General features: G+C 37.3%; 1 protein-coding gene across 1 annotated transcript; it reads right to left on the bottom strand.

The window, feature by feature from the left end:
* Positions 394-27,793, bottom strand: LOC109837300 (deoxycytidylate deaminase). The gene is made up of 9 exons (XM_020405486.1): positions 27,492-27,793; positions 27,313-27,388; positions 26,454-26,493; positions 19,661-19,719; positions 19,526-19,563; positions 18,492-18,555; positions 2,001-2,054; positions 972-1,073; positions 394-894 (listed from the first exon to the last, which is right to left on the bottom strand). Exons 1-9 carry the CDS (start codon positions 27,668-27,670, stop codon positions 838-840), a joined length of 669 nt encoding a protein of 222 aa, XP_020261075.1. The 5' UTR covers positions 27,671-27,793; the 3' UTR covers positions 394-837.

Genomic DNA, 27,822 nt, shown 5'->3' on the forward strand with positions numbered 1-27,822 from the left:
AGTAATGGAAGTAGAATTTCTTCCTCTTCATTTACTTTTTTTTATTTGAATAACATTTGAAAATATTACTAGAAAGTAATTTTATCAATGAAAAATTGTTAGAAGTAACTAATAAAGAAAATATTAATAAAAATTTATTTATTTCCTAATTAATATGCATTTCAACTACTTTCGAGCTACTTCTGAGTATTGAGAACTGAAAAAATATTTTGAAAGTAAGGATGACACGTAGGCGCCACATAAACGTTTAGGGAAACATTGGAAGTAAGTTTTTCAGAAAACCAAACACACTTTTTTGCTTGGAAATAGCAAAAGTAACATCTACTTCTTTTACTTTAGCTACTTCATAATTACTTCCGTGCAAACAAACATGCCCTTAACTCACATAGCAAATAAGAAACAAAATCAAACCTTCCATGTCTTGGTCCGGTTACATCCCTAATAAAAAATAATGATATGCTAAAATTAACTAGTCGCTATTGCACTTGACTCTCATTTAAACACCATTTATACCCTCTCACAAACTCTATCAATTTCCCAATGTGGGGTTATTAGTGGGTTATCACAATATGAGACAAGGAATTCGTATCTAGTAGATGTAGCTTAATTTTACAGGAGATGGAATAGTAAACCAATGCCTATGAAATTTTGCTAAGAAGAAGGGGACATGCAATAATATCTTGTTATTTAAGTAAACAGAAAATTCATGAAATTTTAAATCCATTAGCATATTATACGAACAGGCCATATAACCTGCTACCTAATTTGCTGCTAGATATCAATTAGTAGCACATGAGATGCATGCGTAAAGAATACAGCAACCGTGGGCGAACACTTCTAAGGTTCGTCAAAGAGGACAGAAATCTGTGTCATGGGTGGCCGGTGCCTCCTAATCTGCAGGATGTACAAAAAGTCACATCAAACTCATAAAGAAATCAAATTTTATGGAAGTATACAAGTATCATTCCTACCTTAACACCGGCCATTGATAACAACTTGTGTGAGGCAACATATGCAGTATCAGAATTTCCCAACCTTTTCTCAACAAAATATATTACTTCAGAGACGCCGGACTGCAAGAATAGTAGAAACATCATTTTCAATATGAAAATTTTTCCTACAATCAAAGGTACACTTGAACCTAATGATTTCTGAGTTGTAATTACTTTGAAGAGCAAAGAATCATACTACAAACAGCTAATTTGCTTATTAACTTGACATTGTTCCTGACATAAGTAACTAACTACACAGGCATGCACGCACATGTGCGCACACAAGCACTCACGCATGCATGCACATGCATGCATGCACGCACGGACATGCAAACACATAGATATAAGGAGAAAAAATAATTCTTGGAAACCACTTGTAAATTTAAATGAATTAGAGGTTGTAGGTATTTAAATATAAGTAAACAAAAGATCAGTCAAAGTCTCCTAATTTCAAATTCTTAAGACCAACCTTCACAACTTCGGGATTCTGCTGTAGTGGAAGACGCTTTTAAGATGTCATAGAGCAGCTCAGATTCAAATCCCATAGGACACCTACTTAAGTGGACTTTAAAAAAAGATCACTGCATAAGTTCAGGCGAAAAAGGACATTCAACTTGCGGGAACATGTTAGAATATAAGATTGTAACCCTCGACCCTCATCACAATTTTGGAGCTTTGATGGGTAGACAGGACTTTAAGACCAAGCATTAACTTCTGAAACAAAATGACCACTTATGTCTGTGATGGTAAGCATTTCTTCTAGTTGTGTGTAAAACTTGGATTCAGACTGAAATTAAGTACAAATAACATTCAAGAAATAAGATATAACACACATCATTATCCAATTCATGCTTCAACTATAGTCTACATGCAATTTTTTCACTTGGACCATGACTTAACTCCAGGACAAAAAAGAATAGTGTAGGTAAGTAGCTCAAACCACATGGCATTAGAATTAAGTAAGTTAAATCATAATACATGGTCCTATACTCCATCAGAAACACCAACCTGAATGATGATCTTGGCACATTCATTACAGGGGAACATTGTAACATATAGTCTCTGCAAAAAAGAAAGACAAGATGGTCCACTTTGTATTAGTCTCTGGCTCTCTGCAGAAGAAAGATTGTGCCAATGCGACATAGAACATAAAAATAAGGTTGTATAGGGGACAGTGCTTACAAAAAATATTATAGCCAGTACCTCTATAAGCACCAATAATCAGATTGATCACTAAAGTAGCCTTAAATTCACATGCTTCTGTTATCAAAGCCCAAAGCACATGCTAGAATTTCTAGTTCCAGACACGACCTTCCTTTCCAGAGAACATGCAAAGGTCATGTATCTAATAACCTTTAGATAGGCGACATTCAAATAATAAAAAATAATGATATGATAATTATATTTCCTGAGCTAAAATTGAAAAAGTAGACACTTCAGAATGTCTCAAAAACTTATGAATTTTGCTACCAACCAAAATAGTTGATTTGTGAAAAATGAAAAATATCTAGCTCTTGAATTTCACGTGGTAGTTGGCAGCATGTTAAACATTTTATAGGTTCGCAAATATGAAGTGGTTTTTTAACATATCTGCTCCCAAATTTGTGTTTTGAAAATTATCACCCATGTCATATGAAGACCATTAGTCTACCGCTCCATCACAATTAGCAAACCAAATCGGAAAACTCATCACTCTTCCACTCACCCTCCCTCCACCCCTTCACCCCCCCTCCATTGAAATTCAGACAGGACTTCCTCCACATTTACGATTAGATGTGGATTCCATGGAGAGGAGAGGGAGCCCAAGAGAACTCTCTCCCTTTTCCTCTGCCCCTCCCTCTGCCCCTCCCCTCTCCCCTTTCTTTTCAAGGGATCCAGAGGCAGATTTGGTTGGTTGGAATCAGAGAGTGGTCTTTGGGGTTCTTTTTAATGGATTTTCCTTGACAGATGAAGAATAAGATTGGATTGTTGTATTGGGTATGTTGTAATAGTATTTTATCGATAAACAAATGGATTACTGATAAATGGTGTCTTCTCAATGATGTATTTCACAACATCGTTTTAATCAGCTAATTATAATAACTGAATGACATTGTGCAAGAAGGCTAATTATAACAATTGAATGATAATATTTTACAACACTTGTAACAATAATTTCAAGTAGATCGACTAATTTAGGGAAAATGTACATGAATTTGTTTCTTTCAGCACTTACGTCTTGTTTGGTATGTGAGAATTGTTGGTCCACCTCATGTGGCACGTGGGCCAGCAAATAATAGGGTGTCACATGCGCCAGTAGCTAAAGAAGAAGATTGGGTGGGCGTTTTTGTTTTGACTAAAGAAGAAGATTGGGTGGGCGTTTTTGGTTTGTCAAAACATATGGCTCGTCCAGTTTCTTTTTGTCAAACACTTAGGCCAGCAACCAAGAAAAAGTAAAGAGGGCGGTTGTATTTTTTCTTTGAGTAGGACCCATGCTTGACAAAATTGAACGGGATCAGTGGCGAGATTTGAGGAGTTTAGAGGCTGATTTCCTCTATAAATGGCAGACTCATTCCTTCAGTTTTTTATCATCGAAAATAAAGGAACAACCAAGTGAGAGCCTCAGATACAGAGAGTTTATCTGAGAGAGAGAAAAACAGAGAGCCTAGTTGTGAAGTTTTATTCACAAATAGAAGTTGTGTTATTAACCAATTTTGTGAAAGATCCACCTAAGGGTGAAGTGTGTAATCCCGTTATTATTATAGTGAAAGTTTTTTAAGTGGCCTACAGGTCCCGTGGTTTTTACCTCTTTTGGAGGGTATTCCACGCTAAAAATCTTTGTTGTTATTTTTGTCTCATTTAGTTGGGAAAATTATTCTGGGATTTCTCAATCTTTCCCAACAAAGTGGTATCAGAGCAAGGTAGGCTTAGGAGGCAAGAGAAGGAGATCATATACGTATTATACCACACTAGTATATACATATATACGGTGACTATTCATACACACGTCTCTATTCATGTCGGAGAACTATTCATGTCGGAACACTATTCACAATACTATTCACTGATCGGAAAATTACAAGCTCGGTGAAACCTGTTGACTAGCAATTCAAATGGAGGAGAACACCAACACTGGCAATATGATCAAGCTGACTACATTTAATTATGCAATTTGGAAACCGAAGATGGAGGATCTTTTGTACATTAAAGATTTGTGGAAGCCAATTGTAATGCCAAAGGAGAAAGCAGTGACTACAACGAGCGACAAAATAACTAGCACCTCGGAGGCCACATCCGATGCTGATTGGGTCGTGCTAAACTGAAAGTGTGCTGCTCAAATCAGACAATGGATCGACAAGAGCATTTTTCAAAATTTTGCTAATGAACACGATGCTCATGTTCTTTGGCAAAAATTGAAGAAAATGTATGCAAGGACAACCGTACAGAATAAAGCTAATCTGATGCGACAATTAGTCAATTTAAAGTATAAAGACGGGAGCAGTGTATCGGAACACATGAGCGAGTTCCAAGGCATCGTAGATCAGCTCAACTCTATGAAAATGACCGTAGACGACGAGTTACAAGCACTATTGATGTTGAGTTCTCTACCAAAAAGTTGAGAAACTCTAGTTGTGTCAGTTAGTAACTCTGCTCCTGACGGAAAGCTTACCATGGACATGGTAAAAGACAGAATGCTGAACGAAGAGTCTTGACGAAAAGAAGGAGGATATGCTCCTAAAAATGAAGCGCTTGTTACAGAAAGACAAGGCAAGCAAGAATGGAGAAGAAGAAGCAAAAGTAAAATTCCCCGTAACCAAAATCAAAGAGGACGGTCGAAGTCCAGATCGAGGCATGATAAGAAGTGTCATCATTGCGGCAAGCCAGGACACTTCATTCGAGAATGTCAAAAGTTAAAGGCAAAAAAATCCAGAAATCAAGAATCCGAAACCCGAACAAATGACACTGCAACTGTCACCGAAGAAGTTGTCATTGTTCGAGATGCTGATTATGTCAATCTTGCATATCAAGACTCCACATGGATAGTTGACTCAGGTGCTTCCTACCATGTCACCTCACGACGGGATTTCTTCTCAACCTACACTCAAGGTGATTTCGGACAAGTGAGGATGAGAAATGATAATGCATCCAAAATTATCGGCATCGATAAGGTTTATTTAGAAACTAACTTTGGATGCATGTTACTTTTGAAAGAAGTGAGGCATGTTCCTGATATCCGCCTCAATCTGATCTCCACCAGAATGTTTGATGAGTCGATGACGATTGCTACAATAATTATTTTGGTGAAGGAAAATGGAAGCTTACCAAAGGCAACCTGGTAGTAGTCAAAGGCAAGAAAGATACAACACTTTACCACATAGAAGCCAAGTTGTGTAGAGGAGAAGTAAATACCACCCGGAAAGAAGTTCCCACCGAGTTATGGCATAAACGGCTTGGCCACATGAGTGAAAAGGGTCTCAGAATTCTTTTTAAGGAGCTCTTGCCAGGAATGAAAGGTACACACTTACGTACTTGTGTTGATTGTATTATGGGAAAACAACACAGAGTTGCATTTCATAGTTCTCCACCATCTAGAAAGGCAAATATTCTAGATTTAATACGCACAGATGTCTGCACAATGAGTTATAAGTCACTAGGTGGTGCTCTTTATTTTGTAACCTTTATTGATGACCACTCTAGAAAAGTGTGGGCCTTTGCTTTGAAAACTAAAGATCAAGTGCATGAAGTCTTTAAAGAGTTTCATGTAAAAGTTGAAAGAGAAACTGACAGACGTTTGAAGTGTGTACGTGCAAATAATGATGGTGAGTATTGCGGACCATTCGAGAAGTACTGCAGAAGTTTCGGCATCAGGTTGGAAAAATCAGTACCAAAGACACCTCAACATAACGGTGTAGCAGAAAGGATGAACATGACCATTTGCGAAAGAATCAGATGTATGTTCTCAAATGCAAAACTACCAAACTCTTTTTTGGGGGAGGCTATGAGGACAACAGTCGATTTAATCAACCTTTCTCCATTAGTTCCACTGAACTACGACGTACCAGAAAAAGTCTAGACGGGGAAAGATGTTTCTTACAAACACTTGAAAGTATTTGGCTGCAAAGCATTTGTTCACATCCCAAAAGACGAGAGGTCCAAACTGGATGGAAAAGCTAAGCAAAGTATTTTTTTTGGATATTCCCATGAAGAGTTCGGTTACAGACTCTGGGATCCTATTAACAAAAGGACTATCAGAAGCAGAGATGTGGTGTTTCTTGAACATTAGACGATCAATGATTTTGAGAAACCCGAGAAGCCACAGTCAGATGAAATTCCAGTGAATCTGGAACCAGTATCTCCACCAACAAATTCTAATGATGGGGGAGTCACACCAGATATCGATGATGTTCCACCAGCTCGTAATCCAAAACCAAAGTAAGCTCCTGAACAAGTCCAACTAGAAGCACAGCTAAGGAGATCCACTAGAGAGCGACAATCAAGTCGTAGATATTCTCCTAACGAGTATGTGATGCTCACTGACGGGGGAGAACCGAAGAGCTATGGCGAAGCTATCACTGACCAGCACAAGACTGAGTGGTTAAAAGCCATGCAGGAAGAAATAAAATCTCTACATAAGAACCACACAATTGACCTGGTGAAATTACCACAGGGAAGGAAAGCTCTCAAAAACAAATGGGTGTACAGGATCAAAAGTGAAGAAGGTCGCTCGCAACCACGTTACAAAGCAAGACTGGTTGTGAAAGGATTCGAGCAAAAGAAGGGCGTTGACTTTGATGAAATATTCTCACCAGTGGTTAAAATGTCTTCAATCCGAGTTGTTCTTGGCTTGGCAGCTAGTCTCAATCTAGAGGTTGAACAACTTGATGTAAAAACTGCATTCTTACATGGTGATCTTGATGAGGAAATTTACATGGAGCAGCCCGAAGGTTTCCAAGTCAAAGGGAAGGAGAAGATGGTATGCAAACCGAAGAAGAGTTTGTATGATCTGAAACAGGCACCCAGGCAGTGGTACAAAAAGTTTGACTCATTCATGGAGAAAAATGAGTACAACCGAACGATAACTGATCACTGCGTCTTCATTAAGAAATTCTCTTATGATGATTTTATCATTCTTTTGTTTTATGTTGATGACATGTTAATTGTAGGTCAAAACTTTAGCAAAATTAACAAGTTGAAGAAAGAGTTGAGCAAATCCTTTGCAATGAAGGACTTAGGACATGCAAAGCAAATTCTTGGCATGACAATTACTCGCAACAGGCAAAATCGAAGAATCTGGCTATCTCAAGAACGGTATGTTGGAAAAATTCTTGAAAGGTTCAACATGAGCAAAGCTAAACCTGTTAGTTCTCCACTGGCAAGCCACTTCAAGCTTAATGCGAGTCAGTGTCCTTCAAGCGACGAGGAGAAATCAGAGATGAGAAAGGTGCCTTATGCATCAACGGTTGGCAGTCTTATGTACGCTATGGTATGCACCAGACCAGACATTGCTCATGCTGTAGGCGTTATGAGCCGATTCCTATCAAATCCTAGAAAAGAACATTGGACAGCTGTCAAATGGATACTCAGGTATCTCAAAGGTACTTCCAGTCATTGCTTATGTTTTGGTAATAGTAAACCTGTATTAGAAGGATATACAGATTCGGATATGGCTGGCGACGTGAATACGAGAAAGTCTATATCCGGGTACCTAATAACATTTGTATGGGGAGCTGTCTCATGGCAATCACGATTACAAAAGTATATTGCCTTAAGCACCACAGAAGCATAGTACATTGCAATCACTGAAGGTTGTAAAGAGATCCTGTGGATGAAGAAGTTCCTACAAGAGTTGGGTCAGAATTAGAAAAATTATGTTCTTTATTGCGACAGTCAGAGCGCAATTCATCTCAGCAAGAACCCTACCTTCCACTCAAGGTCCAAACACATCGACGTGGGGTATCATTGGATTCGTGATGTGTTGGAAAATAAACTACTGCAAGTTAAGAAGATTCACACCAATGACAACGGGGCAGATATGATGAAAAAGATTCTGCCTAGAGAAAAACTTGCTATCTGCAGAGAGATTGCTGGTGTAGAAGACCCCTGTCCTATATGAGGTGAAGGGGAGATTTGTTGGTCCACCTCATGTGGTACGTAGGCCAGCAAATAATAGGGTGTCACATGGGTCAGCAGCTAAAGAAGAAGATTGGGCGGGCGTTTTTGGTTTGTCAAAACATACGACTCGTCCAGCTTCTCTTTGTCAAACACTTAGGCCAGCAACCAAGAAAAAGTAAAGAGGACGATTGTATTTTTTCTTTGAGTAGGACCCATGCTTGACAAAATTGAACTGGATCAGTGACGAGATTTGAGGAGTTTAGAGGCTGATTTCCTCTATAAATGGCAGACTCATTCCTTCAGTTTTTTATCATCGAAAATAAAGGAACAACAAAGTGAGAGCCTCAGATACAGAAAGTTTATCTAAGAGAGAAAAACAGAGAGCCTAGTTGTGAAGTTTTATCCACAAATATAAGTTGTGTTATTAGTCAATTTTGTGAGAGATCCACCTAAGGGTGAAGTGTGTAATCCTGTTATTAACTTATTATTATAGTGGAAGTTTTTTAAGTGGCCTACGGGTCCCGTGGTTTTTATCTCTTTTGGATGGTTTTTCATGCTAAAAATATTTGGTGTTATTTTTGTCTCATTTAGTTGGGGAAATTATCCTGGGATTTCTCAGTCTTTCCCAACAAGAATTGGTGGAAATGGAATAAAAAATCAATAAATTCCGAATAAACCATCATTGGTTACTAATTATCAAAGACCAAAAATAAAAAGATTGTCATTCCCACTTCCTTCTCTAAATGCAGATAAGTGTGAGAATAGAAATGAGCATTCTATTGCCTTATTTATCCATTCCGTTACTTAATTCCATTTTCACTTGGGTCAGTTCCCACGACCCATAGAGGTGTTTTAGTCTTTAAACTGGTTAGTTCACAAAGGAAACAATCATTTGGCCTTCGGTATCTCCAGAATCTAACTGAATGACAACATTTTACAACACTTGTTACCATGAATTCAATTAGTTTGATGGGAAAGAACTTGTTTCATTGATGACAAAACCAACTTATAGAAAATAAGATGAATCACTAGTTCATATGGGTCACTACTGCTTGAGCACTTGGCTAGCTTCTATACTAAGGGGCTTTACATACTCTCAGTTTCTTACCTCCGTGACTTTCTAGCTATGTGGTATCATATCTTATGTACTACTATTGTAATATACTCAAACATCTAATACCAGATGGGGTAGAAGTTCGTACTCAATAATCATGGAGCTTGATTGCTAATATTGTCCAACCATAGATTCCCAGGAGAGCCCAAAAAAAATGTAACTCATATCTAGGAGACTAACAATTTTGTACACACTCCCATAACTCGGTCAAGCAAATTATTAAACATTTAAAGCCAGGTCAAAGCCCAGCGCAAATCAACAAGACCTAACAGCAGCTCAACCACCTAAAAAACAGAGAATGCTAAAATTTTAAAGACACCTTAGTAAGTAGCTTGATCCCTTTCATTAGACTTGCTTTAGAGAATCTTTTAACAAGGTTTAGTCAAGAAGTTAAGTCATCAGATCTGGATTCAATGAATAGGAGGGAAGTTGATGTAGGACATCTAGAACATTAGATTAGCTAGAATTTATATGATATGATTTTGAGATAATTGGTTAGGATTGGATCGGTTATTTAGTTAGACTAGTTGGGATGCACGTACGTTGCACGTGGTTAAATATTCTATTTGTTTCTGTTGAGCTTATATGTTTGCTATAACTTTATTGTGGAAAATAATTGTTTTATTGTTTAAATTTGTTTTATGAACATAAAAAAATGAGAAACTTAATCAAAAGAAAAAACAACAAAAAATATTATGAAGAATTTTTGAGTCTTCACATATAAGAATACATAAATTTAAAAATAAAATGAGCAGAAATAGTCTACAATATCCAAGTGAATCAGGGTTAATGATCAGTTGATAATTCCTAGTTGTTATTGTAGTCATCATCTCATAAATTGTTTTAATTGTCGCATACACGCAAACACACACAGACATGCATGTGGGTTTTTTTATCGGTCCCTTATATCATTAGTATTTTGCTATTAGTCCCTCAAATCTTCATATTTTGATGTTAGCCCCTCAAAGTGCATAAATATGTTGATATGAGTTCCTATAGTTAGTTAGTATTATAAATGATGGGGAACATTCTGTTATGTTTAACGTTTTTAAGGAAATTAATAATTATGCCCTCACTCCTAATACCCAAAACATACGTACCCATTAAACTCAAAATAAATAAATAAATAAAAGGCCCAATCTGAATTCATTTCACAACTCATCTTCTCCCACGACCCAATAAAATGGTGAGCTCATCTTCTTTAACAACTCTTTTATTTTTAGAGGCTATAAAAGCCTATTAGAACTCCTCTATTGAGAGAGAGAGAGAGAGGTAGCTAAACATCCATGGTTAGTCTAAACCTAAACATGATTAAGAATTTTGGACCATAAACATAACATAGGAACTGATGTCTACATATTTTTGCAACTTGAGGGATTAATATCAAAATACTAATGATTTAAGAAGCTACTAAAAAATCGTGTATGTATTAATATAACGTATATATTTTATGAATAAATGGAATACATGTTTGCTCTTATTAGAAAAGTTATTCTGCAGATAATGATCATAAATGAGCTACAAATTTTAATATTGTTCATTCTTGGGCTTTACTCATAAAATTTCATGATATTTACTTGCTATTAACATTCATCTTATTTGACAAAAAATTTTAAAGTTTTAGGATACTTTTTGTAAATTAATAAAATTTCAAGGGTCTTTTTGAAGTGTTACTGTGTTAGGATTATTTCTTCTATAAACTTTTTAAGTTCTTGTGTTTTATTAATTTAGCAAATTTTTTGTAAAGATTTAAAATGTTTGTAATTTTGCATATTTCTAAAAAAATTTAAAATCTAGGCTTTTTCATAAATTTTGTAAAATCTAGGATTTTCTTACAATTTTTTAATATTTTAAAGTCTTTTGGGTTTCCGATAAGTTCTATGTTTTTTTTCAAAAAATATACAATTTCTGATATTCTTTTGGTTATTTCTACCAATTTTTGTAAGTTAAATTTTTTTTATCAAATCTTCAAATTATGGAAGTCCTTTAGAGATTTCTACAATTAGGTAAGTTTTATGAATTTTGGATATTTTCTATCTCGGTTAATAACACATAATTAACATTTATATCCTTAATTATAAAGATAATTTCAGTTGTGAGAATATTTTATAATTGATCTAATTATTTTTATCTTTATTTTAAATTTTAAATATAAACAAACAAATGATAAGATGAAGAGTTTTTTTTACTTGTTAGGTACCAAATTTAAATTATTAGATGGTTATAGTTTTAAATCTTTATATGTTTTCTCTATTAAATAATTTTTTGATTTTTAAAATTTTCTATTTTATAATTTATTATTAAATAAATATACATGCATCTTATTAAAGATATTTCAATTACTTAAAACATGATCATAATGAAATCATATATTTTCTACAAAAGTTTTTAATATTTTGAAGTCTTTTCAATTATGGAGCAAAAAGATTAAAATTTTAACATACTTAAATCAAATATTATAATTGTTTCTTTTGAGAATTCTTAACATGCTTAAATCTATAACTAAATATAATTTTTAATATACTTATTGAGGATTTAGTAAAAATTCTTTATAATACTTAAATATATAAATTTATATAAATTTTTACATACTTAAATCAAATTTGAGCTTATATACGTATTGATTAGCATAGGATAGAATAATTGAAGCTTATAAGTTATACCTATTAATTGAAATTAATTAGGATAAAATTATATTATAATAATATAGTATCTAAAAGGTTCAAGGGTATTTTTAAGATAGAATAATCGAAGCTTATGTCTATTAATTTAAATTAATTAGGATAAGATTATATTATAATAATGTAATATCTAGAAGGGTAAGTGTATTTTTATCCATGGAAAAGTTTACCCAAACTCCGTATTAGTTACGATAGGATAGAATAATTGACGCATATACCTATTAATTTAAATTAATTAGGATAAAATTATATTATAATAATGTAATACCTAAAAGGTTCGATGGTATTTTACGAATAGAATAATTGAAGCTTATAGAAATTAATTTAAATTAATTAGGATAATATTACATTATAATAATGTAATATGAATAAAATTTAAGGGTATTTTTGTCCATAGAAAGTTTTTCTCTAACTCCCTATTTTAAAGGGAGTATGATTTGCTATTTTGTTAGTTTATTGGATTTGATATAATATATTAGTTACAATTAGGATACATTTTATTGTTATAAAAAGAATTTGGATGTTTCATTTTGGAGATGGAGATTTGATATGAATAAAAGTTTGAATTAGAGAGATGATGGTGATTTCTTCTAGGCGTGAAGTTGTTGTTTCTAGTAGCATATGATATGCTAGGTGTGAAACCAAATCTGGTAGAGGTGTTGCTTATGAAACCAGTTTTACCCTTAATTTATCTGTTATCTTGCTTTTTGTTCTTTGTTTTTCTTAAATTTTTAGATTTAGATCAACGACCAGACTCTATCAATCTTCATTCCGCATCATTTAGTATCAGAACCGAAGGATCCATCTTCGTCTCTCCAAAAAAGAAGAAAAAATGAGCTACTTCATGATCTCAAATTATCACCAGATTCAAAGCCCGAGTCCAAGCAAGATCAAAAGCCTTCGTGATGACACTGCAGAAGCCTATGATCTCTTCTTAGCGTTCTCGACGAGGATGCGGATTTAAAGAGGGGGAGATCTCGACGAGGATGTCGGATTTAAAGAGGGGGAGATCTGATGTAAGACATCTATAAAAAAAGATTATCTAGGATTTTTAGGATATGATTTTGAGATATTTGGTTAGGATTAGATCAGTTATTTAGTTAGATTTGTTATTTTATTATTTTATTGGATTTGATATGATGAATTAGTTAGAATTAGGATTTATTTTATTGCTATAAAGAGGATTGTGATGCTTTATTTTGGGGATGGAGATTTGATATGAACAAAAGTTTGAATTAGAGAGATGGGAGTGATTTCTTCTAGGTGTGAAGCTGTTGCTTCTAGTAGGCATGTGATATGCTAGGTGTGAAACTAAATCTGGCTAGGTGTTGCGTGTGAAACCAGCCTTACACTTAATTTATCTATTATCTTGCTTTTTGTTCTTCGTTTTTCTTAATTTTTCAGATTTAGATCAACAACTAGATTCTATCTGTTAGATTAAGTATATTGGGTATTGGGTTAATGGGCTGTGATCCGTTAACCATACCCCTATTTGTATGACTATATATCTCTCTAGTATTTGAATAAATTAATTAAGTTAGGGTTTTGCTCTCTTAATTATCTCTTTCTACATGGTATCAAAGCATGAAACCCTAGCCGCCACAAATCCTCATTCAAAAACCCTAGCCGTCGCCGCCTCTTCGCCACCGCCGCCGTCGCTACAGTGCCGCCGCCGCTTTGTTTTGTCCTTTTTTATCCATGGTCTTGAATAGGTGATTCGAGGCCACATATAACCCGATCCGGTCATCTACTACTGTTTATTTTTTGATCTGCTCTTAGTCTATGTTTAAAGAACAGATCTCTACTACTGCCCTGACTATTTGACTACTACCTGCCTATCACTATTGTGTAACAATGTCGAAAGCAGATCTCTCCTCCTCTTCTACATCTCCCTCTGTTGCTGCTGGTCAAACTTCTGCGTCCAAGGTAGTCTTGGGGACTACAATAAAATTGAATGGTAAAAACTATCTGTTCCGAGCTCAGGCTTTTCGTATCTTCATTGGGGCTCAGAGCAAACTTCTGCATCTTCTGGCCTCTCCTCCACCCACCACAGATCCCACCTATAGTTTCTGGCTCTCGTCTGATTATTGTGTTATGACGTGGCTCCTCAACAGCACGGAACCACAGATTAGTAGCAGTGTTATGTTCTTAACCACTGTGAAGGAGATGTGGGACAACATGAAGATTATGTATGGGAATGAGAAGAATGCTTCCCGTGTATTTGAGATTTATGAGCGACTGTTTACGCTCAAACAGAGAGATAGGTCAGTTCCGGAGTTCTTTAGTGAGTTAAAGGGACTGATAGACGGACTGGAGATGCATCAGCCTGCAGTAGCTGATACGATGACGCTGTTGGGATATCGTCGTAACTTGACAGTGTCCAAGTTTCTTTTTGGATTGCACCCTACCTTACAGTCCCAGGTGAGAGAACAAATATTAGGTGAAGATACCATCCCCTCACTGACTGCTACATTCTCCAGAGTCATGCGGGTCTCTACTAGTGTTTTTTCTGATACTTATGCACCGTCTCCACCTTCAATGGATCGGTCTGCCATGTTCTCTAGTAGAGGCAGAGGTCGCGGTCATGGTCGTAGTCGTGATTCTATGGGAGGACGTGACTCTTTTAGTAGGAGACAGGGTGATTCTGATAGGGGTTCACGTCAGTATGGTCACTGTGGGAGGACCAATCAAATTTCTGAGAAATACTGGGAGAAGTTTGGTCGTCCTCAATGGGCCTAAGTAGTCGATGTCGAGTCGACTCGCTCACCTATTTCTACTACTACTTCTAGTAATCCAGCTGCTACTGTTCCTACTGTTCAAATCTCTCAAACAGATTATGAGAGGTTACGCCAGCTAGAGTTCTCTCAGAACAGTCATTTGGCTACTCATGCATCCTCTTCAGGTATGAATGCTTACATAACTTCTCCTCATGAACCATGGGTACTAGATTCTGTAGCCTCATCCCATATGACAGGTATAAAGAATCGTTATCTCTTTACATCTTTCTGATAAGTTTTGCTCTATTCGCATCGCTGATGGTACACTTTCTCCAGTTCTTGGTGCTAGAGTAGTTCATGCTACTTCCTCTTTGAAACTCACTGATGTGTTATATGCTCCTAAATTCCCTGTTAGCTTATTATCCATTAGCAAGTTTACAAAGCACTGTAACTATAAAGTCACCTTCTTTCCTTCTTAATTCTTATTGTGTTTTTCAGGACCTAGCAACTGGGATGACGATTGGTTCGGGATATGAGAGAGGAGGTATGTACTATTTGGACGACAGTGTGCCGGGTGCTGGTCTTGTTGCAGCACAGCTTGATTCTACGTTACTGTGACACTGACGTCTGGATCATCCTTCACTATAGAAACTTAGATCGGTAGTTACTGTTCAGTTTTCTCTTTCTTCTTTAGGTTGTGAGTCATGTGAACTGGGTAAGCACCATCGTGCTTCTTTTCAGAGTCGTGTCGATAAACGCAGTAGTTTTGCGTTTGGGTTAGTTTATTCTAATGTCTGAGGTCCTTGTCGTGTTTCCTCTGTGAAGGGTTTTTGATATTTTATTATTTTTGTTGATGATTTCTCTCGCATGACTTGACTATATTTGTTGAAAGAGAGGTCTGAAGTCTCGCATGTTATTGAACTTTTTATAATGAAATAAAAACCCAGTTCTCTACTTCTGTTCATATTCTTCGTACTGATAATGTTTTGGAATATATGAAAAATGACGTTTCAAAATTTTATGCTCTTAATGGTATTATTCATCAAACTTCATGCTCTCACACTTCACAACAAAATGGAGTTGCTGAGAGGAAGCATAGACATATTCTCGATGTTGCTAGAACACTGATGATACATATAAATATTCCAAAATACTTATGGTCTGATGCTGTCCTCACTGCCTATTATTTGATTAATCGAATGCCTTCCTCTGTTCTTGATGGTTTGATACCATTTCACTGTCTTTATCCTGCTAAAAAAATATTTTTCTGTGATTCCTCGAGTTTTTGGTTGTACGTGTTTTGTTCAGGATTTGACTGCTGGTTTGGATAAATTATCTCCTAGGTCCATTAAGTGTGTGTTTGTTGGATACTTACGTACTAAAAAAGGGTATAGGTGCTATCATCCGACCACCAGGAGATATTTTGTTTCTGCTGATATTATCTTTTTTGAGTCTGTCCCATATTTTTCCTCTGGTTCCACTACCTCTGTCAGTCCACAGGTACTACTACCTTCTACGGCTCCCACTACTATTTCGGTATCTGCTCCTGTGGCTACTGCACCAAAGCCTCTACTGACATACTCTCATCGTCCTAAAGTACATACACATGTCTCTGCTCTTGCTGACTCTTCTTCTCCAGCTACAGGTCCATCTCATGTCGAGCCTCATATCTCTTCTGACTTAGATGTTCCTATTGCTCTTCGTAAAGGTAAACGATCTTGTCCAAAATATCCTATTTCTCTTTTTGTCTCTTATGACCGTCTCATCCCATCCTTTCGTTAGTTTGCTTTGTCCTTGTCCACTATATCTTTACCTAGGTCACATGAGAAAGCTTTGTTAGTACCCGCCTGAAACAGGCTATGGATGAAGAGATAAATGCACTGCTTTCTAGAGAGACTTGGGATTTGGTCTCTCTACCTACTGGAGCGATTGTGGTTGGTTGTAGATGGGTGTATACCTTAAAATATCGCCCTGATGGGTCTGTTGATAGATATAAAGCTCGCTTGGTTGCTAGAGGATATACCCAGACATATGGTATTAACTATTTTGAGACTTTTTCTCCTGTTGCTCGTCTCAACTTCATTCGAATTCTCTTCTCTCTGGCTGTTAATCTGAATTGGAAGATGCATCAACTAGATGTGAAGAATGCTTTTCTTTATGGTGATTTGGACGAGGAGGTTTATATGGAGCAACCTCCTGGGTGTGTTGCTCAGGGAGAGAATATTATCTGCAAACTGAGAAAGACCATCTATAGGTTAAAACAGAGTCCTCGAGCTTGGTTTGATAAATTCAGCAAGGTTATTTCTAGTGTTGGTTTCCAACGGTTAAAACAGAGTCCTCGAGCTTGGTTTGATAAATTCAGCAAGGTTATTTCTAGTGTTGGTTTCCAACGCTGCCATTCTGATCACTCTGTCAAATTCAGCAAGGTTATTTCTAGTGTTGGTTTCCAACGCTGCCATTCTGATCACTCTGTCTTTCTTCGACGCACAACAACTGGTTTGGTTATTTTAGCCGTTTATGTTCATGATATTCTGCTCACTGGGAGTGACTCTGTTGCCTTAGTAGAGACTAAGAAGTATCTAAACCGTTATTTTATCACTAAGGACATGGGAAAGCCAAAATATTTTCTTAGGATTGAAGTTGCATATCAAAGGCATGACCTGTTGTTGTCACAAAGGAAGTATGTGCTAGATTTACTAGAAGAAGCAGATCTCTTGGGATGCAAACCTTCAAACACTCCAATGGAGGTAAATATTGATTTGTGGCGTGATGATACCTCTCTACTAGATGATGTTGGACGATACAGGAGACTGATTGGTAAACTAATCTATTTGATAGTTATCAGACCTGATATTACCTTTGCAGTGGGTGTACTGAGTAGGTTTATGCACAAACCTAGAGAAGTTCATTGGATAGCTGCTCTGAAGATTTTGGCATATATCAAGAGTTGCCCTGGTAAGGGATTGCTATATAAGAAGCATGAGCATACCCATGTTTCTACTTTCTTTGATGCTGGCTATGCAAGAGATATGGGAGACCGAAAGTCAACCTCAGGATTTTGTACTTTTATTGGAGGTAATCTTGTGACTTGGAGAAATAAGAAACAATATGTAGTATCACGGTCTAGTGCAGAGGCCGAATATAGAGCAATGGCTCACACTGCTTGTGAGATGGTGTGGCTACGAAAGTTTATGAGAGAACTTGGTTTTGTTCAACCTGAACTCATACCTATGCATTGTGACAACCAATCTGCCATTTACATTGTACAGAATCCTGTATTTCATGAGAGGACAAAACATATTGAAGTTGACTGTAATTTTGTCAGAGATGCTTGGGAGAAGAAGATAGTGTGTCTCATATTCACTCCATCCTCACAACAACTTGCTGATATTCTTACCAAGGCCACTTCTTCAAAGGTGTTTTCTATTATATGTGACAAGCTAGGCATGGTGGATATTTATGCTCCAGGTTGAGGGGGAGTGTTAGATTAAGCCTATTGGGTGTTGGGTTAATGCGCTGTGACCCGTTAATCATACCCCTATTTGTATGACTATATATATATCTCTCTAGTATCTGAATAAATTAATTTAGGGTTTTGCTATCTCAACTATGTCTTTCTACACTATCGATCCTCGTTCTGCATCAGAAGTCTTCAGACAGGATTAAGCACCATTCAGACCTGATAATAGCTTTCTGAACCATGTTAATGTATGTTAGAGCTTGATCTTCCCCAATATGACCTATTTGCAAACCCAAGTGGAGCCATGTGCTAAAAACACAATTACGGACACAATAACAGTAACATGGACTGTAAATGGCATTTCATACAAGAAGTTATAATAAAGTCATTTATCTAAACAAATATATCCAATTCAAAACCCAGGGACAGAAATACCTGCCCAGCTGCAGAAGCATGGTTTGTGTTCAGGATAGCATTCACTTCAGCATGAACGACATAACTACAGAAGTTAAATAAAAAAATCAGCAGCTTCTACTAGTATAGAGTAACAGAGACAGTTCTGAAATATTTTGGAAAGCATAGCACAAGAAATTAGATGCAAAACATATATACAGAAATTTAGTTAGACTTATAGAGATGAAGTTATAGCAAACACATGGCAGTATTCTTATTTTACGTCTAGGCCAAGCATTGGAAACTAAAACTGACAATTAAAATGTCTAGACAATCTCTTTGAGAACTCTGAAAAATTACCTAATGAGCTATCTATAAATAAATAAATAAAACAGAAATAAATAAGATATAGCTCTTAAGTACTGGTAGTCTGGAACATCAACAAATGGAGAAAATGGCAGCATTTTATTGTCCAATCAAACTAGTTTCAGATATATTTCTATTAAGACACCTATCAGATCTACAATCCTTCAACTCCAAAGCTTCATTTAGATTCCCCCAAAAGAATTCATGGACACATTCTGCTACCTCATGGGCCTTTTACATTAAAATTAAAAGCCCTAACATCATATATAAAGTTACAATTCCATAGCGGTATAGCCTGCACCAAAACGATTAAATGTTGATTTCCTCTTCTTTCTATGATGTTGGTGATATCCATCAAAACACCTCAAGCATGATACTAGAATCTTATGACTGACTCCAATGTCCCTTTTCCAAACTTTGTCTGCATACTTGCACACATACAACATTTGGGATGACTCCAGTACCTAGAGCCTTTGAATATGACCTAATGAATACATAAAGACGAAACTAAGCTAAGGAACTACCGATCTCACTTGGGACTAACCCAAATTCTACCAACTTTTCTCCAGATTGCTTAGATGTGAATCAACCATTTGCAACAACAAAAGAATGAAATACCAAGAAAACAATCACGATGAAGCATTAGCAATTGACTAAAATGAAATTCCAAGGGTAAAATATAAAGATACAGTGAATTCAAAAGAACTTACGGATATTTTGTTTCTAGTGGATCTCCAATGACAGAATCCTGCAATATGAGGAAAAGGGAGGAAATGCATTACTTAAGTTCAAAAGGTCAAACTTTAGACAAAAGAAAAATCTGTATGATAATCTGTTGAAACAACCTTCGCCCAGGGAAGCTTGTCATCAGAACAACCCCTTGGAAATCCATTGTAGCCAATTCCTGAGAAGGTAACACCAGACTTCAGATTCGCAATTCAGACAAATTGCAGTTGATTTCATCATTACAAGATGGATATGTGCTATATATTTCTTTCTAGACAGTTTCTTAGGTAAACTATGAAAATATGAGAGCAGTCATTACTTGTACCAAATGATTATTGAGATAAGAATGTTTAACAAAGAACTACTGAACTAAGAAATCCAGGAGAGAATAAGTACAACCCATTTGGATAGAAGTTGGTCTAGATTCCATCACGGAAGAAGTCTACTTTGACTCTTTATTTGTGTCCAAAGATGTTGGAGAAATGGTCCAGATGCAAGTCCAACTTTTTTAAGACTAAGTCAGCTTTGAGAGACTAATTTTGATTTTGAAGCTTCTGTTGGGAAAATACTCGGATTCCCCTATTGCCAGATTTAAGAGAAAGCGAAATAAATGCGCAAAAAAGGGGACACGCAAGATTTACGTGGTTCGGCACAAACTTGCTTACGTCCACGGGCTGCTGCAGATCTTTTACTAATGGAAGAAATATTACAAGCACTCTGAAAATTGCTCTCAATTTTCTCTCTTAGATTTTTTCACTCACAGAGTTCTCTCACCCTATTAGCCTCTCTATATTTTCTCACTGCCTTGATTGTATCTTAGCAGCTGAAGGATGATCGATGAAGGGAAGAGGGGTGGGGGTTTTATAGCCTGATTGCCCTCCTTTTTTCTTCCTGCCATTTGACAAATGGCCTTGTCCTTTTCTTCATTTGTCAAAAGTGGGGTTGCTGGAAGTCCTCTTCCCCTTTTCATTTGTCAATTTTAGCTGCCACCTTTCGGTGGCTGAAACATTTGACCAACAATCCCACTTGAACACTGATTTCAATTTGTCTTCACACCTCGATCTATGCAGCAGCGCTTTCCCGGTTTTGTTATTATTGCAGGCCAACTGAAACTGAACACAGCTTCAGTTTGTCAGTAGTCACCGTCTTTGTTAGCATGTCTGCAGGATTTTGAGCTCAACTAATCTTTTCAAGCTTCAAAATTTCATCTTCCAGAAGTGACCGGATAAAATGATACCGCATCTGTATGTGTTTCGTTCTGGAATGAAAAGACGGATTCTTCGCTAGATGAATAGCACTTTGACTGTCGCAATATAAGACATTGTCTTCTTGTTTCTTGCCTAATTCATCCAAAAAACTTTGAAGCCAAACCATTTTCTTGATGGCTTCTGTAATAGCGACAATTCTGCTTCAGTTGTGGAGAGAACAACTATCTTCTGCAGTTGTGAAACCCAGCTCACTGCAGTACCTCCTAGAGTATAGACATACCCTGTAGTGCTCTTTCTGTGGTTAACATTTCATGCTAAATCAGCATCCACATAACCTGTTAGTATTGTATCTCCACCTTTGAAACAAAGTGCTTTACCTGTGGTACCCCGTAGATATCTGAGGATCCATTTGACTGCTTCTCAATGTACCTTGCCCGGATCATTCATGTACCTGCTAACAGCTCCCACTGCTTGAGCAATATCTGATCTTGTACAAACCATGGCATACATCAGACTTTCAATAGTTGAGGCGTACGAGACCTTCGCTATGTGTGCACGCTCTTCACAACTGAAGTAGAATATGTCGCTGTTACAGATCTTTGGAAAGTCTGAAATGAACACCTAAAGGTGTACCCACTGATTTAGCATCTTGCATATTGAACCTGGAGAGTACTTTGTTGATATACTCAGCCTGTGATAACATCAAAGTCCCAGACTTCGTATCTCTCTTGATCCTCATTCCAAGAATCTGCTTTGCAGCGCCAAGATCTTTCATTACGAACTGCTTTGACAATTTCTGCTTCAAATTTATAATCTCTTGCAGATCTGATCCTGCAACGAGCATGTCATCAACGTATAACAATAAAATAATGAAGCTATTGTCAAACCTCTTGATATAGCAACAATGATCTGCTTGGCATCTAGTAAAACCGTTGCTGCCCATAAAGCTGTCAAACTTCTTGTACCACTGCCTGGAAGCTTGTTTTAATCCATACAAGCTCTTCTTCAAACGGCATACTAGATTTTCCTTACCTGTCTTTATGAAGCCTTCTGGTTGCTTCATATAAATCTCCTCCTCCAAATCACCATGAAAAAAAGCTGTTTTTACATCTAATTGCTCAAGATGTAAGTTCTCAGCAACTATAATTTTCAACACCAGTCTGATTGTAGTCAGTTTTACGACCAGGGAGAAAATTTCATTATAGTCAATACCTTCCTTTTGCTGAAAGCCTTTGACAACCAATCTTGCCTTGTAGCGCTTGTTCCCATCATGATCTTCTTTGATCCTGTAAATCCACTTGTTATGAAGAGCTTTCTTACCTTGTGGTAATTCAGCTAAGTCCCACGTCTGATTTGACATGAGCGAGTCCATCTCATCTTGCATAGCAGACTCCCACTTGACTGAATCCTTCACCTGCATTGCTTCGTCATAACACTTCGGTTCACCACTGTCAGTCAGCAACAGGTAGTGCAAAGAAGGCGAATAGCGCTGGGTTGGCTTAGGAATTCTGGAGGAGCGTCTCACTTCTGGCGTGCTTGGTTCTTCTTGAACTGCTTCAGGGCTAGTCTGAACATCCTTTTCAGAAATCTCCTCAAATTCAACAAATTCCTTTGTTTCAGCTTTTGTACTAGAGCTACTTGATTCTGCAGTTGATCTGTCTTTGTACATCACATTCTCATTGAATATGACATCTCTGCTTCTGATGATCTTCCGATTTTTATAGTCTCAAAATCGGTAACCAAACTCATTACCACCATAACCAACAAAAACATATTTGTTAGATTTGGCATCAAGTTTACTTCTTTCAGCAGAATCTATGTGTACATAAGAGATACAACCAAAGATTCTTAAATGTGAAAGGTTTACCTCTTTTCTGCTCCAAGCTTCCTCCGGTATTCCACCATCCAAGGGAACTGAGGGTCCACGGTTGATTAGGTAGGCTGCGGTATTGATAGCTTCAGCCCATAGGAACTTGGGCAGTCCGGCATGTATCCTCATGCTTCTGGCACGTTCATTCAAAGTTCTGTTCATGCGCTCCGCTACGTCATTTTGCTGTGGTGTCATGGGAACTGTTTTCTCCATCTTGATCCCGTTGTTTGCGCAAAACTCTTTGAATCTATTATCTTTGTACTCTCCTCCATTGTCTGACCTCAACTTCTTTATCTTCAAACCAGTTTTATTTTCCACCATGGCCTTCCATTTTCTAAAGGTATCAAAGACTTATGATTTCTTCTTCAGAAAATAAACTCACACCTTCCTTGTAGAATCATCAATAAAGGTGACATAGTACAGTGAGCCTATAAGAGATGAAACTGGAGATGGTCCCCATACATCGGTATGAATCAATTCTAACCTTTTTGTCTTGGGTGTCTTGCCAATCTTTACAAAGCTGACTTTTTTCTGTTTGCCAAAGATGCAATCCTCGCATAAGCTGACATCTACATTCTTCAGATCCAGCAGCTTTCCTTTTGATAGAAGTGTCTTCATCCCTTTCTCGCTCATATGGCCAAGCCTTTGATGCCATAGGTTTGATTTTTCATCTGCATCTGTTACTGTAATGATATTCTCTAAGTTAGAGGTTATATATAGAGTACCATTTTTCTTACCTCGAGCAATGACGAGTGCTCCTTTTGTAATCTTCCATTCATGACCCGAGAAGGTTGTACAATAACCCTCTCCATCAAGCTGTCCCACAAAGATCAAATTTCTTCTAAGACCAGGAATATGTCTCACTCCTTGCAACTTCCATGTGGTCTGATTTGGTAATTTTAATCGGATGTCTCCCTTGCCAACAATCTTCAATGTTTCATCATCTGCTAGATGTACCTTTCCGAAATCACCGCTGACGTAGTTCTCCATGATTTCTCGGCATGGGGTGGAGTGGAAGGATGCCTCTGAATTAAGAATCCATGATTCAATCGGACTGTTGACGCTTAGAATCATAGCATCACCTCCTTCCTCGGTCACGTTGGCAGACTCTTGTGTGTCGGTGTTTTTCTTTGGTGCACGACAATCCCTCTTGAAATGACCCTTCTTGTCACAATTGTAGCACTTGAAGTCTTTCTTTCCTGATCTAGATTTGCTCCTTCTAGATTTTGATCTGTCATGATTTGAACTTCTTTTTGAAGTTCTTCCCCTAGACTCCGTGTGTAAAGCTGAGGAGGTTGAAGCTTCACCTGATTCTCTCCGTCGAATTTCTTCACTAAGAATCAGATCACGAACGTCATCGAACTTCAACTTGTTGCTTCCCGATGAGCTACTCACAGCCGTGACTGTAGCATTCTAGCTTTCTGGTAGGAAAGATAAAAGGATCAACGCTCGAACTTCCTCATCAAACTCAATCTCAACTGAACTCAACTGGGTTGTGACTATGTTGAGTTCATTGAGATGTTGAGCTGTCGATGCGCCTTCCGTCATTCGTAAATTGAACAGCCGTCTCATCAAGTGAACTTTGTTTGAGGCAGATGGCTTCTCATATATGCTGCAGAGAGCCGCCATAAGACCCGCCGTGATCTTTTCCTTTGCTATGTTAAAAACAACATTGCGGGATAACGTCAATCGGATAACTCCAAGGGCTTTTCTGTCGAGAAGAGCCCACTCTTCATCCTTCATATCATCTGGCTTACTTCCTGAGAGAGGTTGATACAGCTTCTTCTGGTACAGATAATCTTCGATCTGCATCTTCCAAAAACCAAAGTCCGCACCATCGAACTTCTCAATTTTCACCTTCCCTTCATCTGCAGCTATCGCTTCCACTCGAATCTGACTTCCTCTGGATCGTTTCTGATAATTTTGCGAACCACGGTGTATTAAGACACCTCTGCCAACAAGTCGGTACCGTCGGCAAAATTTCACTATTCACAAAATTCACTATTCGCGTGAATAGTAATCTCGCAAAAAATTGTCAGACGTCACAACCAGAGCTCTGATACCAGTTGTTGGGAAACTACTCGGTCCCCTATTGTCAGATTTAAGAGAAAGCGAAATAAATGCGCAAAAAAGGAGACACGCAAGATTTACGTGGTTCGGCATAAACTTGCCTACATCCACGGGCTGCTGCAGATCTTTTACTAATGGAAAAAATATTACAAGCACTCTGAAAATTGCTCTCAATTTTCTCTCTTGGATTTTTTCACTCACAGAGTTCTCTTACCCTATTAGCCTCTCTATATTTTCTCACTGCCTTGATTATATCTTAGCAGCTGAAGGATGATCGATGAAGGGAAGAGGGGTGGGGGTTTTATAGTCTGATTGTCCTCCTTTTTTCTTCCTGCCATTTGACAAATGGCCTTGTCCTTTTCTTCATTTGTCAAAAGTGGGGTTGCTGAAAGTCCTCTTCCCCTTTTCATTTGTCAATTTTAGCTGCCACCTTTCGGTGGCTGAAACATTTGACCAACAGCTTCAAGTTGTCATCTAATTTCCGTGTTTCTTGTGTCTTATGTCTTGTGTCTTATGTCGCTAGTCTATATACCATAGAAAGTCATCATTAATGGGTCTTATCTAGATTTTCCCTTTCTGAAACACGAGTATAGGTCCAAGAAATTCTCCCCCAATTGGCTCGGGAAGATGTTTCATTATATGCGATCAGCATATACATTGTGCAAGAAAGCTAATGATAGTCTCGATTGAAATTAAACTCGGAACAATGTGGATATCTCTTTAATCTTTTGTTTGCTTTGCTTAGCAGAATCCTTGAAATTGTGAGGTATCGCAAATAAATCTGGACTTCCATGACAAATGGAGTATGTTCTTGCATACTATACATGGACAATCTTCTAAAGTAAATGGTCCTCATAGAAGTTACATTATTGAAATAAAAACAATAGTGTCAATTGCTCCGTATTTAAATGCATTATATTACTAGTTAACAGCTAACAGTCTAACACATTACATAAATGCAGGAGCACTGTGTCTAACATGTTGGTGATACTTCTACAAAGATATCAACACACTCCAAAGTCATCATTATCTTCAAATTCCTCGGCACCAACAAGAACATGTTTTACTACAATAACATAAGTCGCTTCTTCGCCATCAAGATAAACTTTTAGTTTAAATCATTGGAGTTTATAGTTTAATCCATATCCATCCTAGTACTACAAGCTTAACTGAATATTTCTAAGGGGCATCAAGTAGAATTCATCTGTGATCGCTGAACATATCTAGATCCTTTTCTAAATTGCTAAATCCTTGCAGCGATACACCATAAATTTTTCAGAAAGAAACTAGTCTTAGGCACCACCTGCATACATTCTACCAGTTAATTTCTGCCATGATTCTTTCAGTAGCAATTAAATGCAACTATAAAAAAAAGGATAGATCCAGCACAATAGAACTCATTAATTTAAAATATAATAGACAATAATTTTTTTCCAAGCAACTGTTGTACAGGTTTTAGTTTCAGACACGGAGCTTAAGTATAATATATACTATAAAGGTATACTGTCTGGCAGTTACACTATTCATCTAAGTAGCATAAATGGCAGCAGGTGAGATCACATCATCAGCTATGTTAACTAAAAAGTGACCGATGAAATTCAACTGGATATTAGATCCATTAATTCTCTCCAGTTTCTCAGTTTTTTCCCCATAAATTTAAACATCTTGATTTCTTCCCTAAATCATAAATTCGCAAGAAGCCTAAGGATAACTCTTGATAAAGGCGGAAAACAGGCACTTTACACTTTACATTGTTGCCCTCACCAAGAATAATCCCATTTTCACTGACCAGGCACGCCCCAACCTGCAATAAGGGATCCAAGCAAAACATAATGTTAGGCCTAAGAGTGTCAAACAAAAAAACGCCTCTGAAGCCTAAGAGGACAAATAGTAACAATCAATCCCAAACAATTATTTGAACAGTTACGGAATATAAAACAAAAGCATATCAATGCCATGAAAAATATGATCTGGTGTGAAATACTAGTTAAACGGTCATGGGTAGTAAACAAGGATCAACTTCGGAGATAGCCACAACAAATAAACAATTGTCGTGAAACTTAAAATGCAGTTTTTAAAATAAATGAAGTTGATAGAAGATAAAGCCAAAGAGAACATATTATGTCCTTTCTTTGTCACAGCTCACAAGGATACTGTGTAAACAACTAGGTCTTATCTTTCAGAGAAAACCATTATGAGACTAGTCCAAACGACATGAGATTTCTGAATAATAATTGAGAACTTAGACGTAACAAAGTTATAGGCTAGTTCTGACAGTATTCCCTTGATTGCTTCTCTGCAAAAATTTGATACCCGAAGCCCCAACTTTGTTCCTTACTATCCCCAAACTCAAAAAACTGAAATTTGATAAGGAAGGTTAATTCACATTCACTTTTCCATTGTTGATATCCTTGAACAAAATAACGTCAACTTTTTGGCATTTCGCATATCAAATTGTCAATATAGACCTTCGACATATCAAAGTTAAAAATGGTGGTAACAGGGATCATCAAGTGCCAATAAAATAAGCCAAATATTTATTGGTCTAAAGATCCAGTATCCTGGTCTTCACCACCTACTCTGCTTCTCTGTAAAAATTTCAGCAACACAAAAAAGCTCCAACCTGTCTGTTGGGATCCTTGGACCGCTCGGCCGAGAGGAACGCGATCGCCATGAAATAATCATCCCACGAGAGATACCTAAATTTTTTTTTTCCATTCATTTAGCAGAATGAGCACTAAAAATCAAGCAGAGACTGAATCATTCTAAGAGACAGAGAAAGAGGATGCGGGTGATTCTTACTCTTTTCGCTTGGATGGATCGAATGGGCTCCGAGCTGGAGACTTCTCGAGAGGTTTTTCGTTAGTTGGCGGTTTTTTAGGGTTAGGGTTTGGGGAGAGGACACGGATCGCGAGGAATGAAGCTAGGGCTCCGAGGGCTGCTGCGGAGATTGAGACAAGGGCGATATCTCGAGTGGCCATCTGTGATTCTTGAAGAGATTTGAGGAGGAGATCGATGAGAAGGAAAGGGGGAAATGCGGCGGCTTTTTTACTCGCGGCAACTTGAAATGCCGCGGGAAACTGGAACTTTCGTCCCTAACCGAGGGAAGATAAGTGAAGGGTATTTCAGTAAC

Source organism: Asparagus officinalis, chromosome 4 (assembly GCF_001876935.1).
Source record: "Asparagus officinalis chromosome 4, Aspof.V1, whole genome shotgun sequence".
Lineage (NCBI taxonomy): Eukaryota > Viridiplantae > Streptophyta > Magnoliopsida > Asparagales > Asparagaceae > Asparagus > Asparagus officinalis.